Source organism: Pseudorasbora parva, chromosome 3, assembly GCF_024679245.1.
Source record: "Pseudorasbora parva isolate DD20220531a chromosome 3, ASM2467924v1, whole genome shotgun sequence".
Taxonomy (NCBI): Eukaryota; Metazoa; Chordata; class Actinopteri; order Cypriniformes; family Gobionidae; genus Pseudorasbora; species Pseudorasbora parva.
This window is the reverse complement of record NC_090174.1, coordinates 39,531,474-39,550,614: the sequence shown is the minus strand read 5'-3', so window position 1 is coordinate 39,550,614 and position 19,141 is coordinate 39,531,474. Positions and strand designations below refer to the sequence as shown.

Below are 19,141 nucleotides of genomic sequence, written 5' to 3'. Positions count from 1 at the left end.
TGATTTTTCTTTATTCCATCCTCTCGTTTTCTTTCTCAGTTTTCTCACTTGTGTGGGAGCAGCTGTGGTCCACCAGGCCATGAGCTATTATCTCTTTTATCATCCTTCCTGATGGCTACAGCACAGCAGTGTGTGTATGTGTGTGTGTGCATGTGTTTGTTGGTTCGCTCGCCCACATGGAAGCAGCGCAAGCGCCTCCGTCGCTTGTGAAAGCCAAAGCAATTCTGTCTGTCAGACGCAATCCTCCTGGAGATCATTTATAGTACATTAAAGTAAAGCTCTACTCAAAATGGTGTCTTATGGCCGTGTGTGTTCTTGTAAAGATTTAGTCATCTGCACTACAAAAAGTTCTGATTTTTCAAAAAGCAAACTGATTAAAGTTCCTAATCAGTATTTTTGTCTTATTTTGTGGTAAAAAAAAAAAAAAAAGTTGAATGAAACCGTAATTTTAAATTTGTAAAAAAACAAACAAACAAAAAAACATTTAGTGGTTTTCACAAAATTATCAAGCCACGTGACTACATGTATATACTAAATAACTTAATTCAAGATACATTCTCTAAATACAAGTTTGAGGTGCTGGTCATATAATTAGAATATCATCAAAAAGTTGATTTATTTCACTAATTCCATTCAAAAAGTGAAACTTGTATTTTATATTCATTCATTACACACACTGATATATTTCAAATGTTTATTTCTTTTAATTTTAATGATTATAACTGACAACTAAGGAAAAACCCAAATTCAGTATCTTAAGACCAATACAAAGAAAGGATTTATAGAAATCTTGGCCAACTGAAAAGTATAACCATGAAAAGTATGAGCATGTACAGCACTCTATATTTAGTTGAGGCGTGGCATGGAGTCGATCAGTCTGTTGCAGTGCTCAGGTGTTATGAGAGCCCAGGTTGTTCAGATAGTGGCCTTCAGCTCTTCTGCATTGTTGGGTCTAGCATATCACATCCTCCTCTTCACAATACCCCATAGATTTTCTATGGGGTTAAGGTCAGGCGATTTTGCTGGACAATTAAGAACAGGGATACCACGGTCCTTAAACCAACTGGTTGCTTTGGCACTGTGTGCAGGTGCCAAGTCTTGTTGGAAAATGAAATCTGAATCTCCATAAAGTTGGTCTGCAGCAGGAAGCAAGAAGTGCTCTTAAACTTCCTGGTATACGGCTACATTGACCTTGGACCTCCGAAAACACAGTGGACCGACACCAGCAGATGACATGGCACCCCAAAACATCACTGACTGTGGAAACTTTACACTGGACCTCAAGCAACTTGGATTGTGTGCCTATCCTCTCTTCCTCCAGACTCTGGGACACTGATTTCCAAAGGAAATGCAAAATTTACTTTCATCAGAGAACATAACTTTGGCCCACTCAGCAGTCCTTTTTGTCTTTAGCCCAGACGAGGCGCTTCTGACGCTGTCTGTTGTTCAAGAGTGGCTTGACACAAGGAATGCGACAGCTGAAACCCATGTCTTGCATACATCTGTGCGTAGTGGTTCTTGAAGCATTGACTCCAGTTGCAGTCCACTGTTTGTGAATCTCGCCCACATTTTTGAATGGGTTTTGTTCCACAATCCTCTCGAGGGTGCGGTTATCCCTACTGCTTGTACACTTTCTACCACATATTTTCCTTCCCTTCACCTCTCTATTAATGTGTTTGGACATAGCTCTGTGAACAGCCAGCCTATTGCAGTGACTTTTTGTGTCTTGCCCTCATTGTGCAAGGTGCCAGTGGTCGTTTTTGGAAGACTGTCAAGTCAGCAGTCTTTCCCATGATTGTGTAGCCTGCAGAACTAGACTGAGAGACCGTTTAAAGGCCTTTGCAGGTGTTTTGAGTTAATTAGCTGATTAGAGTGTGGCACCAGTTTTCTTCAGTATTGGACCTTTTCACAATATTCTAATATTCTGAGATACTGAATTTGTGATTTTCCTTAGTTGTCAGTTATAATTTTACAAAATTAAAAGAAATAAACATTTGAAATATATCAGTCTGTGTGTAATGAATGAATATAATATTCAAGTTTCACTTTTTGAATGGAATTAGTGAAATAAATGAACTTTTTGATGATATTCTAATTATATGACCAGCACCTGTGTGTGTGTGTGTGTGTGTGTGTGTATATATATATATATATATATATATATATATATATATATATATATATATATATAATATGCACTCACGCACACATTTATACAAATTTGTGAATTTTTTTTTTTTTTTTTTGTATAGCGTTCAGCATTATAAATCTTTATAAAGAACCACATGAGAGTGAAACGGATCACTGCGTCCCATTGACATGCTGTTGTTTCCTGCACTATACTGTGATTCGGTGGACTGAATGTGTCTCTGTGTGCACTGCAGTGTTTTTGATACAGAGCTGCAGTGTCTCGCTAAAGCCTGGATTTGGGCTTGTTATCCCTCTGTAACTAGAAAAACCAGCAGCCGTAAAAGAGGTCTTTGCAGTGGACCTATTTTCTAACAGTCACACTGTGGAGATCTCTCCTTGCCTCTCTGGTTTAGTTTCAAATCAAAGCCTGCGTTGATCAGTCATCTTGAACTCTGACTCTGTCTCACACTCTGTCAGACGTTACCCTTTCCTGCTAATCTCAAGCTAGTGCTGTAGCTTCTTTCGAGCTTGTTAAGGTTAGAGTTGGGGCGCCAAAGAACGAGTGTAATCAAAGAAAGGGCGATCAAGGTGCTGTATCTCCAGGCATTTCCCCTCTCCGACCTGCAGAAGATTGATATGGCTCTCAATAATTACAATATAATCCTCTACTCCAAAAAACACACTCCCTTTTTGAGAACGGAAGGCGAATGAGTTCTTTAGGGGACTGCAAAACAAGCGGAAAGTGGCACAGTGTTTTTTCCCCTCTCAGAGCAGGATATGGCCGATATGGAGTCCCTTTTCATCTGTCTGTTGTTTTTATGCTCATTTAAAGTGCTAGTGATGATTAATAGTCCTCCAAACCATGAGCTTTGTCTCCTTATGGAATGTTTTACTGCATCCAAGAGCTCAAACAAAGGAGCTCCGCTACTGTTTGCAAAATGTTCAGATAAACTAGCAACCAAATAAAGCCATTTATGTTCCTGAGGGTCATATAACTGTCATGTAGAGAGGTGTTTTTGTAAGCTTGAGAGGGTTTAATGCTCCTCTTAAAGTCCCCTTTTAGGCCTAAGAGTTTGACAACAGAACCTCGCAGGAGTTTTAAGAGGCAGCCACACAAGGAGTTTAATTCAAGTTCACAATAAGACCTTCGGTCGATTCTTTATGACCACGAGAAAGGAACAAGTAATGAAGCCCACCTGCTAACTTGAGCATTCACCTGTTAAAAGTGTGAACTGAACTAGAGAAGCGTTTGGTTTTAAAACAGCGCTGAGCTAATGAAGGAAGAAAGATGGGAATCTAAAGCACCTCAGAGGCCTCTAACTTTCTCCAGAAAGTTGTTTTTGCTCTCTCTCTTCCGCTGCCCAAAAAGTTGCAGACCACTTCCCTTCCTCTCACTCAATCATTTCATTAATTTGTAATTTTAGCTGCATTAAAAGGTGCTCAGGTTTGCTCTTTGGGTTAGCACTGTAATACATCAAGGCTACTGAGGACTATCCTACAACAAAAGGGTCTGTGTAAGTGAGCCCCCTCTTCTCCCGGGTCTCTGCAGTACAAAGACCGCAGCGAGAACTGAGAAGACCTTGTTACTGCATTACTCACGGATAGCGTGTATGAGCGGGACCCGAGAGAGCTGGAGGTAATGCTATATTAATGCACTTGAGCTAGCTGGGTTGTCAGTGGCCACTGCACTAGCTTCAAGGGGGCAGGAATGTTGTGTTGCTTTTTCAAGAGACGGGCTAAAGGTATTTCGGGATTCACCTGTCTGCCATGGGTTTTAGGGATGTTTTTGACCAGGCCGAGAGGAAATCGTGTGTATTTGTGGAGGCTGTGAATGCTTCCTTTAAAATATTGATAAAAAAAAAAAAACAGGGAGACATTTCAAGTGCTCTTACCCTCAGCGCCCAGTACCAATCCCCTCCAGCATCTTTAGCAATGGATCCCAGGATGTAGCCCAGACCGCTGCGGACAGAAAGCAAAACATGTCATTATACACAAGCAAACATATCATATTCTAGAAATAAACATCCACTCTCCATCTGGTTTGCTGGTCTAAGCTGATTTAAGCTGACTGAGCTTGGGTTATTTAAGTTTTGAATTGCTAGGTGTTGTTTTGTTTGTTTTAATTTGAGTTTTAGCTTTTAAGTTTTAGTATATTAGGGCTTCCAAAATGAATGTGAAATTCAAATGTTTATTTAGAAATGTTTCCTAGTTTAATAACACTGGTCTCAGATTCTCAGCTAGTCTAGCTAGTCTTTCATCCTGCTCAAGCTTGCCTTAAACTGGTTTTCTTTTAGTGTAGATGGTCAATGTCCAAAACCCTTCTAAACCAGCAAACCTGACCAGCTTAGGCTGGTTTAAGAAGTTTTTTATAAGCTGTTTTACCATGTGCCTGTCTCATTCACTTGGTCTCTCTGTCTTTCAGTCTTTTTCTCTGCCTGCTTGTTTTTCCCACCCAAAGCTGTGTCATGCACCCTAAAACTTTCATGCGCTGGGTAGGCTGCCTGAACTCAGCATGCATACTAATGCCGCTGATAATGGCTTTACACTGAACATCACCTCTGGCTATGTAAGAGAGTCAACCACTTAGCATTACTCAGGGGCTTATGATGACAGATCAGCTCTGAGGGAAAAAGAAAGAGAGATGACTTGAGAGAGACACCAGCTTCCCACACTGTGTCGCTTGGGGTTTTGGACGGATTTGGGGACTGTGGTGAAATACTAACATCAAACGTTCAGATGACCTAATTCTCAGAATCCCTGTCTGAGGCTGTAGGATACGGTATGTGTCTCATGAACTTTCCTTAAAGTTCTTCTAAGGCAAGACTGCCTGACATGAGTGATACAAGGAAAGGAGGAAGACGAGCTGAGCTCTCAAGGTGGGATCATTTCAACCCTGTCGGTATCTCAGGAATCTGTGAGTCATATCTCTTCAGACGTAGACCAAACTCTCTCAGCTCTGCATCCTGTTTACAGTCTGATAAAGTTCATAATTGCCCTGTTATGATCTCGGTGTGGCTGAAGCACATGTGAACTGTTCTTTCTGTATACTATCTGTATGCTGATTATCTGGTTTGAGACTGTTGCTGGATGTTATTTGACTGAGCTGCCTGTCATCGGCTGTTGTATGAATTGTTTTCTCCTCTTGGTCATAGTCTGTTTAAAAAAAAAAGAAAAAAGTTGATTGGGTTTCTCTGAGTTTTCCTTTCCATCAGTTCTCAATTTTAGGTTGAATGTATTCCTCCATCTTTTCAGCATCGGATTCATTATTAGTCTCATTCTCAGTCACTCTCTCTCTGTTTCTTTCTCATGTGTGTACACCTGTGACCAACCCTCACTGGTTTGTAAAAGGCAAAAGAAAGTGAAAAAGATAAGTGTTCACTATTTTAACGTATTATTACACCTGTTTAAACACATTTTAAGGTGTTTATGGTCCTACAATGTTGTCACTAGTGCACTAGTAAATGCATGAGGGAGCCACAGAAACAAAGTAAACTGAATTTATCTTTTATTTCATTATAACATTCTTTGATACCAGAACATTCACTATATTTTGATTAAATAAATGCAGCCATGGTGATCATAAACAACTTCTTTCCAAAACAATATTGAAAAAATCTTACCGACCACAAACTTTTAAACGGTACTGTACATTTACTTGAGCAATACTGTATACCTATAGAGTGGTTTGGTACTGTAGTCTGAAACGGTATTGTACATTTACTTGAGCAATACTATATTGGTACTGTAGTCTGCTGTATTTGGGGCTTGTTCTTTTTGTGTGTGTCAGTCCCTGGCATAACTGCAGCATTTTAATCCTTCTGTTTAAATTTGGAGCGTCCCTCCCACCATCTAACCTCACACACACTTCCTGTGTTCCCAGACACTCGCGCCAGGCTGTCGCTCAGCAGGTAAACTACATTGTTTACCTTTAACCGCCCCTGGCATAACCAACCGACCTGATGGACCGACCTGAGCTGACCCATCAAACAATAGGACCTTATCATCGAAAACATATGGCTGTCGGCATGAGCCTACAGTGACCATATTCAATGTCAAAAACCCAATAATTAACCCTACACATAACTATGTATTCATGGAATATAGCCGCTTAAATTTTAGAACTGTAGTTTAAAGGGCAATGTGCAGTTGGTTGTTTGATTGTAGTTTGTATATGTATTGCAGATATTGTGTGCGTGTGTGTAAAGTGCGTGTGTACAAGTGACATTCATGCATTTATTTATTTACGTATTTATTATTATTTATTTATTTATTTATTTATTTATTTTTTTTTTTTTTTTTATACAGCAGACAGTGTTTTTGTATGTGTCCAAGACAAATTTCCTTCGGGATAATAAAAGGTCAATCAATCAATCAATCAATCAATAGTACCTTTCTGATGTTCTTGATTGGATGAGAGTTTTTGGATACTAATTTCAAGCATTTGTAATGTGGTGCTACCATTATATATACGTATGTATTTGTAAAACAAGTTGTCGTTTTTAGTCTGTTTCTCTATGCTTATTAGCACCTAAAAAAAATTCCATGCCCATAAGAAGACTCAAATTTCCTTCCTGAGAAAAACCTTTCTCTTCCTGGAAACAGTAACAACCTGACTGCAGATAAACAGGGCGCTAGACAGGAAGTGAGGCGGCACACTGCAGCGCTCCAGTCTGTCACCTCTTATTGTTCGTACTGTCGATCGCTTTGTTAGGGCCGAACCCAGTTAGCCAACAAATACCAAAACTCTCCTGGGTTGGCTATTTTTCCATCCCGTCCTTTTCCTCTAGCTGCACTCAATCTCTCACCGATACTATTACTAGCTCTCAGAACAGGCTTGAAGGCGGCAGCTGCTGTGTTCGGATATTTATTTTCTTCAGTTCAATGGGGGAACAGCTACTCGGTATTACATGGGCAAAACTCAGATTAGTTTGGCCACTAACATTTTATGTTGTTGTTTGTCTCCCCGTCAGATTAACAATTTAATTCCAAGACGCTGTATGAGAACGCAATACAGCTAAAAATGCTATGCACGTACATGCATGCATTTATCACCTTTCCTCTGTTGTTTTCCCCCTTTTCTCTTCAATCTTTTTCCACCTCAGTGAACAAAAGAAAATGCCACGGCCTGTGTTAAGTAACCGAAATAGGTGCGCTTAAAGTCTTTCACAGCAACAAACAGATTTAGAATATCATTGTCTATTTGGCCCATTTGAGGCTGTGACCACACAAAAAAACACACAGTTTTGAGCTCAGTTCTCCACAGCTGACCTTTACCGAGTTGAGATGGTATCTGTGATTATCTGGCTGTCAGAAGCTGTTCCCTTCAGCCACAGTTCACCAAACATGACTTCAAATTTCTTAATATACATTACAAATCTTATTATGGCTGGTTAAATAGCAATAATGTTATCTGGTTGGATATCAGATCATATATCACTTTCAGTGCTATTGTAAAACCATCTAATGAACATCTGCAATTAAATGAAACAAAATTGAATGATATTTCTAGGACATTGCCAATTTTATTGAAAATTAATAGATGTAATTGTACCTGATAATAGATTTGAGGGAAGAAAAAAAATACAGAGGTATTGCTTAAATGTGGGACTCACCTTCCTAGTGGGATGGCCAAGTAGAAGACAGAGAGCATCATGGTTCTTTTGTTGTTTGTGAACAGGTCTCCAATGATGGTTGGAGAGATGGATGAGTAGCTTGATTCACCAATTCCCACCAAGCATCTGGACAGCACTAACAGCCAATAATACTGCAAAAGAAATTCCATATGATCAGAAAAGTTTAGGTTGTCTTTTATATACGATTCAATTTGGAATTTGTTCACAACATGAGAACGATCTCCCGAAAATGCATATAAATAATATGAGAACAAAAATGAGTTTTCGTGTACATATGATACACACTTTATGGCATATTATACGGACAAACCACCCACCCCACCACCCCCATCCTAACCAAGCGCACGTCATATACACTGCATAAAGTGCGTATCATGCGAAAAACTCATTTTAGCATGTAGATTCCAGGAGATTGCACACTCGTAGTATAGATACACATTCCCATGTGATCGTGTCACACAACATATAGACAAAAAAAAGGTATGTCTCTCATTGTTTTCCTTGACTTTCAGGGTCATTGTGAAGCTTTTTTTTCTTTCTTTTAGATGTGTGTCACCTTACAGATGTGAATTATTGGGGGGGAAATGAATGCATCTAAGGAGCGACAGGTCATTGAACCCTGAAACTTTTTCATAAATCTGTTGATTGACATTGAGATTGTTTTCAGGTTTTGTTGCTCTTCAGACGTTCAGCAGTCATCAAAAATGAGCAAGTGTCCTACATTTCTGAAAGTGGGAACATGTGGCCGTTGTCCTCTGACCTGTATCGGCTAGGAAGGAAGCCAGATTAAGAAACCACCCTTCCCTGAAATGGCCTAGATTCAATGTATATATAGTCGTTTATATGAAGACATTTAACTGTGGGTGTGTAATGGACAGCTATACTGCTGTGGAGAATTTGGGTCACTCTGGCAGTCGGCCAACGGAGGAGGCTAGTTATAGATTTCTCTGTTGCTTGTGCTCACAGTCCATTCCTCTTTACGGGTTGACCTCTTTTTCGGTTCGATTTACTTTCTTCTTTATATCTCATTTTTATTATGTCACCGGTGGTCTCTGTCTGGCAGCTGTGGGGAGTCTAGCCACACCCCAACACTGATGGAGAGAAAGAAAATGAAAGCGGCAAACATGGGCACTCTCTAGAGACAGCAGGTCATCCCATTATGATATGATGCTCATATACAGCGCACACACACATATACAGAGCTGTCATAGCAGACTTCCATCTCCTGAGGGGGCTCACAAAGCCACCTGACTAGCCAGATGCTATTATGGCAGACTTTTGTGTAATAACAAGCTTCCTGTAAATGCTAATGAGGGGTGTGTGTGTGTGTGTGTGTGTGTGTGTGTCTGTCTGTGTGTGCGCGTGTGAACATAGTTAAATACCTATCTATAGCCTTTAAAATCTATTAAAACATTTTTTTAATATTTTTAAAGAACACTTATGTTCACCAAGTCTCCATTTATTTGGTAAAAAAATACAGTAAAAACAGTAATATTGTAAAATAATATTACAATTCAAAATAACGGTTCCCTTTCAGTCGGTCACATTTGACGTACGGTAGAACGTCATCGCCTTTATGCATTTTCACACGTAAATACACATAACCGAGATGCTTTCCATTTTTTTATATTGTATAAAATATCATTTGTAACTTCAACTTTAGTGTCACACACATCTGCTGCACTTTACATTGTAACTTCTCACATTAGATTTATTTGAAATTGATTTTACTGAGTGTTTATGCACACAAACACACACACACACACACACACACACACACACACACACACACACACACACACACACACACACACACACACACACACACACACACACACACACACACACACACACACACACACACACACACACGTGACACACACACACACACACACACGTTTTCATGTATTATGGGGACTTTCCATAGAAATAATGATTTTTGTACTACAATCTGTATATTCTATCCCCCTATCCCCCTAAACTGACCCATAACAGAAAACTTTCTGCATTTTTACATAAGATTATGATCCATAAGTGGTTTTCTTCATAGGGACCAAAAATGTCCCCACAAGGACAAGGATTTTGGATATTGCCATCTTTTTAGGGACACATTTTTTTCGTCACCATAACAGGACCACAGACACACACACACATTTATATAAATTGTATTAGTACAACAAAACAATTTGACAAAAAATGTATTGTAAACTTGTCTTTAGCTTGTATTATTTGTATTAATAATATACTTTGGATAAATTCTGATAATTTAAGATGTTTAATTCATGCCTTGCTCTGAGTTCTCAGAGGGCATAGACCAACTTAATGCTGTTGCCAGATGGGGGAGAGGAGATAACCTTTTGTTCTTTGTAATTTGTACCGCAGTTGTGTACATTTGGCAGTGTTGTACAGTGTGTGTAATTGTGAGTCTCTTTGTTTGATATATCTGGAGAAATTGTAGGGATATGATAGGAAGAGGACAATTCCACAAGCATTAATAACTTCAGATATTTAATGTGTTTTTGTTATTGTTTTGTGATCCTTGGATCTGGGCTGGCCCAGGTTTCATGGTTAAAGTTTGTTTTGTTTGTTTTTTGTCAGAAAAGAGGCAGCAAACCTCATGTCCTCCTGTCATCCGATGGTCACTTTTCATTACTGGGAATCCCTCACTCCCTTTCCTGCTTTTCATCCTTTATTCTTTTCCACCTGACAGTCTTTGGTGTGACAGCAGCCCCACGACATATCCAAAAGAAAAACAACTTTACTTGTTGTTGAATGTTACATAATTCTCAGCGGGGGGATTTCTTTAGTGTACGTGACAGGAATCAGCAATGAGAGACTGCAGCAAGCTGGGTTATCCTCTGGCACTGAGAGGATTTCTCCATCCCTCCCTCTCCCTTTCTTTCTCGGCTCCTTTCCTGCTTTTCATGACTTTGCTCAAAAATGAAAAAAGCAATGAGCTAGTTGTTTAGTGACACAAGTGCTGTGAGGGAAAAACAGAATAGAGGGATGGAGGAGAGGGAGGAGAGGGAGAGTGGATGACTGGTTGTTTGTTTGTTACACAACCTTTTCTCCTTTCAGCCCAACACACACACTGGAGAATATTACTAATAATTAAAAATATTGAATATGAAATGAGAAGGGGGTGTCTGTCTACTTTAATTCCCAGTATGCAGGTAGTCTGGTTCACCTTGATTGTTAGCCAAAATGGTGCAACTATTTAGAGAATTTTATCCTGGGACCTTTTTGAAGTTTTTGACAGATTGTACGGGCTTAGGTATTACTTTCTTTGGAAGGATTTTTTTTTTTCCACTCAAGTTTCCGTTTTTATTTGAGCTTGTGGTTGAATGGTTGAAACCCCAAGGTTGAACAACAAAGTTAACGCATCTGCCTTGCTATTTTTGTTCCAGACCACAACCAATTCATGAGTTTGCTGTACTGTAAGACTGACTGTACACGCCTGACTTCCCCATCCTTCAAAATCATATACATAAACATGAGCATTCAAATACATTCTGCATGAATATGCGCATAACTAAAAAACACTATCGCTGACATCCCCTGATGTTTTGTTTTCTTATCATCTGACAAAAGCGACACAATGATGTTAAATAATCAGACATGGGAAACAGATATCTCTCTTTTAATTGCCACTTAAGCTCCCTACCTCTGTTTTTAAGATCATGACTTTTATGTGCAACGAAAAACATCTTTCAATCTTGTTGCATCAACGCAGGGCAGTGAATTGACTGTCTCTTCCCAAAGCCCTAAGAAATCTCATTAAATGATGCCGAAAATCAAGTTAAGAGGGATTTTGGATGAGGAACAAGTCAACAAGCGGTCTCAAGGTCAGTTTAAGCCATCCAGAGATTTTGTATAATACAGCTCTGGAAAAAATGAAGAGACCACTTAACATGGAAGTTTTTCCAGAGCTGTTTTTTCTACCTATTACAAGTGCAGGACGTCTTTAATTTTCATCAAAGTAATACACGAGAACACAATTCATGATTTCTTAGCGTAATAGTATTTTTCATCATTCCAGTGAATTCTTATGATACTGTAATGCAGACCTTGCAGCGATGTTGCAGTTACATTAATGTGATGGTGGTGATGATAAATACGAGATGATCTGCAGACTTCTCTTGGCGAAGAGCATTATATAACAGTCGCTGTGGGCCGGATGATTGACTGATAAAAGGATATCTGCAGTCTCCACACTCATGTATGCATGTATGTGCATGTGTGTGCGGTCTTGGAGGATCATGTGACTTTGATGCAGACTGCCTCGTCCTGTCAGTATCAACTCAGCATTGCAGATCGAGGGGATTAGCGCATTTATACCCCCGTGGCATTCAGTCGTCGTATTCCGATCATTCTCACACACACACACACACACACACACACACACACACACACACACACACACACACACACACACACACACACACACACACACACACACACACACACACACACACACACACACACACAACCAAACCGCACACAAACCATCACTATGTCACTAGATATCACTTAAATCTGTTATCGTAGCCACGAGGAAAATTCCTCCGTTGTCATTTCACTGTCTTTCTCTTATTAACATGGCCTTTTAATTAGCTGCCACTATCTCTCTCTGTTGCAAAAACCTCCCTGGAGACTGGCCACACACACACACACACACACACACACACACACACACACACACACACACACACAATTTAATTGAGATGGTCTATGAGAGATTATAGTCAATAAGCATCAATTAAATTGTCATGTTTTTAACAGTTTTTCTTTACTGTTATCCCAGTTCCTCTCAACATTTGTTTATTGCGTATAAAGACTTTTATGTTTTACACAAGCACTGATGTATTTACTAAAAGATGTCAGTCTTGAATAATTTAAATATGCTTATACATATATATATATATATATATATATATATATATATATATATATATATATATATATATATATATATATATATATATATATATATATATATATATATATATATATATATATATATATATGCAGGGTTTTTTTTAGTTTTGATTTTGGGGACCATTCTAAATGTCAACCTTAAAATGTGGTGGAGTTAGAAAGGTGTTAAAAAAGACTAAGAAAAGAAGTGGTACTGAATATCAATGTAAAATACTGATTAGCATTTTTTTCCCAACTTGCATGGAAATGTATTATACATGTGTATAGTCAAAATGCAACAAAAAAATAATTCTTATCACAAACAAAGATAGAAAAGATATGGGGCTTTTGATTATTGAGGATTATGGGGGAACCTTGAATTTAAAAAAAACTACTGAGTTCAGTGGCTTTTGTGACTCTCTAACTTGTTTGGCTAACAGCTGTGATCCCTTAATGACATGAGCGAGGGCTGGATGAAGCAGGGAGTAAGATACAGAAGACAAAGAGGATGACAAACAGTAGTAAAGCTCTAACAAAAGGTCTTCTGAGACAGGCCTAGTGTTATGCTAAGTGAGCATGTCATTTCATCTTAGCAAAATTTCATCTTAGCAAAATGGAAAAAGAAAAAAGCGAAGGACGAGAGAGACATCTAAATAATAAAGTACACTGAGATCTCTTTTCCCTGTGTAAAATGAGTCCTGCTATGTTGAATGACTTGAGCGTCATTTCAAAGCGCTCTCAAATGAGCCAGAAACTGAATGAGCTTTAGAGATGCCACTGCTGGGCTGCTGTTCTGCATCTAAAAATACCAATAGCACTGCAAGAACCAACCCCTTTCTAAGCAAAAACTAGCTTCGTTTATATTTTAAAGATACTTCTAAAATGATAATCATGATGATATGATGAGAGGTTCTGGGCAGACGTGAGATTGAAGGTTTAGGCTACTGCTTGTAGAGGAGCGGATGAGAGTATGGCACTTACATCTTTGGTAATAAAGGAGCTTAGCAGCGTCACAAAGGACCAGAAGAAAATTCCACAGCTCAGAATGATCTTTCTGTTGAAACGGTCCCCCAGGTAACCGAAAATGGGTGCGGCCACCATGAAACTGCAGATGAAGACTGGAAAGAAAAACAGAAGCGGACATGTTTAACATTCATTGTCACATTTATCTCATACTTTGTTATTTCTGTCATGGCAGCACAGAAATGCTACATTGTCAGTTCTGAATACTCAGTCCACTGATAGAAACTAAAAAAGATGATCCGTCAGCTTGGAGAATCCACATCCTTATTCTTTAAAAAGACGAGGAAGCTTTAAGATTCACTTTTTATTTCCCTTATTCACTTCCCACAATCCCCTTATGTGATATCCCCATTACAATAAATGGGCAGAAAAACCCATATACTCATAAGATTGTTTCTAACTCAAGATTGGTTTAACCATCCAGTTTAACAGGACTGTGGATTTGCTTAATGCTGTCATAATTCACATCATGCTACAACCCCTGTAGTTTCTACATCTTTTATTTTAATTTAATCCATTTTTTAAAATATTTTGATTATTTCTAGATTTTGAAAGTGTAATTTCCTTTATTTGTTTATTAGTTTCAATATTTTTTCATATTTTTAATGTTGATTTTATGTTGTTTTATATTTTGATAATTTATATATTTTCCCATTTCATTTCTATATTTTAAATAGGTTACTTTTAATTGCAAGTTCCAGTTGTACCATTTTTTTCACCACTTCTGTGTTTTCCCCATAATTTCTGTAGTTACCCTATACATCTCGGATATGCACACCTGGTAAACCCTTTACTTTCTCATGACATGAGAGAAATTATCATATTTCTGTGGTATGCCCAGATGTTACTCTCTATACTGCATACACCTGCATACTTCTAGAACTACAGTAAATAAAGTAAACTTGAAAGTAGCTAATGTAAATCATTTGAGTCCCAGATACCATAATCATTGAGTAAGATTTCTTAATCCTGCAGCTGCTGACGTGACAACTCCAGTTGGGTGCGCAGAAAAAGGCATCTGAAATGCTTTCGTAATGAGTTTGCATAGATGGCATGATGTACTAATGCTCATCTGGAAAACTTCAGAGCTTCAGATTTTTGACATCTGCATAAACATTGCAGTGGTTGTGTGTTGCAAAGTGAGGATGTGTTTGTAATCTTACAGAGATGGAGAAATGCAGAGCAGTCGAGTTGTACTAAAACCCGCACACATATACTATATATTACAGTGCTGTGATATTTAATAATACAACTAAATCCTTTTTTGTGCTTTGCTGAGGTTGAGAGACCTTGGAAACACCAAGTCTGAGGCTATAAAGTCTGGTCTGAATTTTTAGCCGTCTCCCACCCTTGATCAATGGCCATGTTTGGATATTTAATAACTCCCCATTTTTGAGGAAGGCTGAATTTGCTGAAGCCACCGGAAACATTGCCCTGTGTTATCCTTGGCTGCTTGTTCAAGCCAAACTCGACCCGACTTGAGTATATCCACTCTAGAAACAGGCACGGAGCCCACACCGAGCCTACTGGGAAATCAGCGCTCTCTCCACACACTCGAATCTGTACAAATTACAGCAGCACTATATGCTAAATGATCTGCTATTTCATCCCTGAGTTCTCTCGCTTAGTGATCGTAATGAGGCTGCCTTTGAAATCCGTTCCAAACATGAAAAAGACTTCTGAATGCTCAAAGTTGTGTAAATACAAAACAAAAGTGTGTAAACTATGTTTGTGTGGTTTAAATGAGTCAGAGCTGGACTTGTTTTCAAAAGCATACAGTATCCTATTTGATAAAGAGGATGTTGTAAACATGAGAGTGCATCTGACACTGTTGTGCAACCTGCAAAACTGAAGACAGGATTAAAACGTCACATTGTTGCATCACAACGAGCAAAAAGGTCTCATAATGAAACTATTTGCATATCGTTACTCTGCCAGTAAGTACCACATCATCACAGTCCTCTCCTGTCAATTTATCTGTTACCACACGCTGCGTAGGAGCGGGTTTTCAAACGTTTCCCCCTACATACACTATCGCTTAAAAGTTTGGGGTCAGTAAAACTTTTAAAAATGTTTTTGAAATAATTCTCTTACACTCACCAAGGCTACATTTATTTGACCAAAACACACTGTAAATCTTAAGGCTTAAAATAATTCATTGGTTTGAGAGCGGGTAACCTTAAATTAAACAATTTAGTTCAATCAGATTAACTTTTATGAGTATTTATGACTTTTCTTTTCTTTTGAGTTCACAAAACGGAAACATTTTAAGTAATCTGAATTGTTTCATTCTTTTGAGTTTTATGAACTTGTTTCTTTTAATTTCAACAAACTTATAATATAACTGACACTGAGTTGGATTTCTATTTCCCAGCATGCTTCGCCATGGCACTCAAAAGGGAGAGTAAATGTTAAATTTAAGCTAACATTTTCTGGCAAGATTAATGATAGTTTCGTGGAGTTACACAAATGATGAGAAGTTGAAGTATAAGCTTATAGTTTGAGTATGTGTTAAATGTTCTATAATGTCGTACTTATTCAGCTATGCTATGGCTATTAAAACATTGTGTTACCAATGTAGCAGTTAGCATTTACTGAATTAGGTTGCTAAAGCTAGCCAAATTTCAATTTCTAAAAATATTTGAGATTACATGACAATTTAAATTAAATGTATGAATTAGCTTACTTAAATTTTTCAAGTTAAGATTAGTTAAAATGTATGAATATAAAATCAAAATCTGTCTGTTCTGCTCACTAAAACTTTGAATTTCATAGTTTTGATAAAATGAATGTACTTTTACATTTATTATAAATATTAACATTACTTACATTTAGATTGTAACTCTAACTTTATTATTATAACTTAACTTTAAAATTTTGTGAAATATTTTTTATTGTATTCAAATATTTTGTGGGCCTCCTAAGCAAGCAAGTAAGGAAGAAAGAAACAAAGAAAAATAAAGGAAGCCACACTGAGAATGAATGTCAATAATGTGCATGTAGTCAGAACGGATGATTATGGCAGATATGAAATACGGACTGGACAGAAATCCCACAGGCTATGATCCATCCAAGCACAGCTCAGCTAAAGCAATCAACACCTCTCCCTTTTTCTTGGATGTTGATCTCCCCAATTCACCCTGAGCCATCTAAGCCATGTCCTCTGCTAATACCTCTGGAAATGACCTCACTCCTCGTCTGTGTTCATCACATCATATAACTTTGCACATCAATTACACCTGAGCGTGCGTGAGTGTGCTTGTTTTTGTGACACATCAGGACACAATGTGTATGACATGGGTATTACAGAAGAGGGTGACTTATGAGGACATTTACTCATGTCCCCACTTTTCAAAATGCTTATAAATCATACAGGATGAGTTTTGTTTTTGAGAAAGTAAAAATGCAGAATGTTTCCTGTGATAGGTGAGTTTAGGGGCAGGGGCAGTGTAGGGGGAAAGAAAATTCAGTTTGTACAAATGTCCCCACAATTCACAAAAACAAACGTGTGCGCGTGTGTGACCGTGAGACAGAGTTTCCAAAGAGAGAGACAGAGCATATGGACCAACACCATACACACAACATGTGTGCAGTGAACGGCTCGTGAAATATTCATGCCTCATCTTTCCCTGATGAACTGTTCACTCTGAATTAGCATGCTAGACAGATCAGGATGTTGGATGTTCATTCTTCATAGGGTGAGTTTCACATTAAGGACAGATTCTTGACAGAGGGACAAAGACTAGACATTTACATTTAGTCATGTCGCAGTTGCCAATTCAAATTACAAATGAGAAAAAAAAATAGCAAGAGCAAGTACATGCTTTTTTCCTACATGCTTTAGCTTAGAAGAATTCCATCAACAAATAAAGAAAAGATTATCTCAATGCAGAAATAAACCACATTAAAATATTGTACACAGCTCTCTAGAATACTTAATTCTGGTTGATCAAATATTTTTCTATAATGACCAATAAACTGTATACTGTATATTAAACATTTTTCTAATCAGCTGCTTTCTTTCAAAGTAATTTCTATTATTCAATGCTATAATTAAATTTACTTTGCTACTTTAATTACTAATTATGTGTTAAACATTTGTTTTTATAATGATGGTGCGTTGAAAAGGGTTTGCTGTTTAGTTTGTCCTCTGCAAATTGCTCTGACCCGAAGTTATTTGCCTGAAGCTCTTCGCCATTAAAATACTTCCTCATAATGGTATTTCTGACACGGCTTAGGGCATGTCACACACCTTACCTGTCCTTCCAGGTGACTTCTGTGGGAATTTTCCGCTTTATGTGACCTCCAATGGTATTTTTCAGAGGAGATTTATTAAGAAAACATGAGCAGCCGTGTAATGTGTTTCAAGTGGCTGATTCATCGCCTGTAAATGTCATTCTGGATTCCCTCTCGTTTAGAGCGCAATGTTCCCCTGTCACTCACCGCTACTTGTCTTCTATTTAAAATTCATGCCGCCTTGAAACTGTCAGAAAAGCTCCCAGATAGATGAGTGCACACACACTCACCCTCCTCTTTTTCCCCTTAAAGGATGAAATGTGATATAAAGAAGGAGTACATGCCTTCACTGTCCTGACAGAGAATGACAAACACTACCTCTTCCTTACTTGCTTTCTTTAACCCGTCTGTCAGAGCGTGGTGACCCTAGTTGGTCTTTGTCATGCAGGACCCCACTAGCTCTTCAATTTTATATTCCATAACTATAGTTAGCCTCACAACAGTATTGCTGTTTTCCATGCTGTGCTTTAGCAACAGGAACCAAAGAAACTAATTGCACTGGCTTACTACTGTGTTTTATTTTTTTATATGTCCTCTCATGCACACAAATATTGAAAACCATCTCGGAGACCATGGAAAAGTCTTTTCCTGGAATATTTCTTTGGGTTTTACACAAACTTTGCATTATGTTTGCAGTGGAAGAAATGGTTTCACTGACAGCGGTGCAATTATTCATGAGAGTCAATGTAGCTATTTATCTATGGCAAACAGACATCATATGAGACTCACACTATACTAATAATAGATGATATAGGTGAATGGTGCATACATAATGTTGCTTACAAAATGGCATGAAGGCTGGTGAACAAATGTTTCTTAAATGAGGAATTATTTAAGTAATTTGGAAAGTTCACATTATCTATGACCACCTCATATGACCAGTGTTGGGGAAAGTTACATTTACAAGTAATGCAGTATAATATTGTGCTACTGCCTAAAAAAAGTAACTAATTGTATTACTTAGTAAAGGTTCTTTCACAACTAAAGTGAAATGAATAAGCCCCAGATTAAAGGACATGCCTGTACAGTAGATTGCGCAGCTAGAAATGGAAAAACAAAGTAACTTGCATTGCTTTTTTGAAAAAGTAACTCAGATATTTTGTTGTAAATTTAAAAGTAATGTTACTTTAGTTACTTAGTTA

At 38.1% G+C, this 19,141-nt stretch overlaps 1 protein-coding gene across 1 annotated transcript in view; it reads right to left on the bottom strand.

The window, feature by feature from the left end:
* The window catches only part of spns2 (SPNS lysolipid transporter 2, sphingosine-1-phosphate), a 79,960-nt gene that overhangs the window by 17,710 nt on the left and 43,109 nt on the right, over positions 1 to 19,141 (bottom strand). Inside the window, exons 3-5 of the mRNA XM_067438807.1 lie at positions 13,662 to 13,798; positions 7,743 to 7,894; positions 4,023 to 4,089 (exon numbers count right to left, since the gene is read on the bottom strand). Of these exons, the coding sequence (XP_067294908.1) occupies positions 4,023 to 4,089; positions 7,743 to 7,894; positions 13,662 to 13,798 (356 nt within the window). The remainder of the gene's footprint in view (positions 1 to 4,022; positions 4,090 to 7,742; positions 7,895 to 13,661; positions 13,799 to 19,141) is intronic.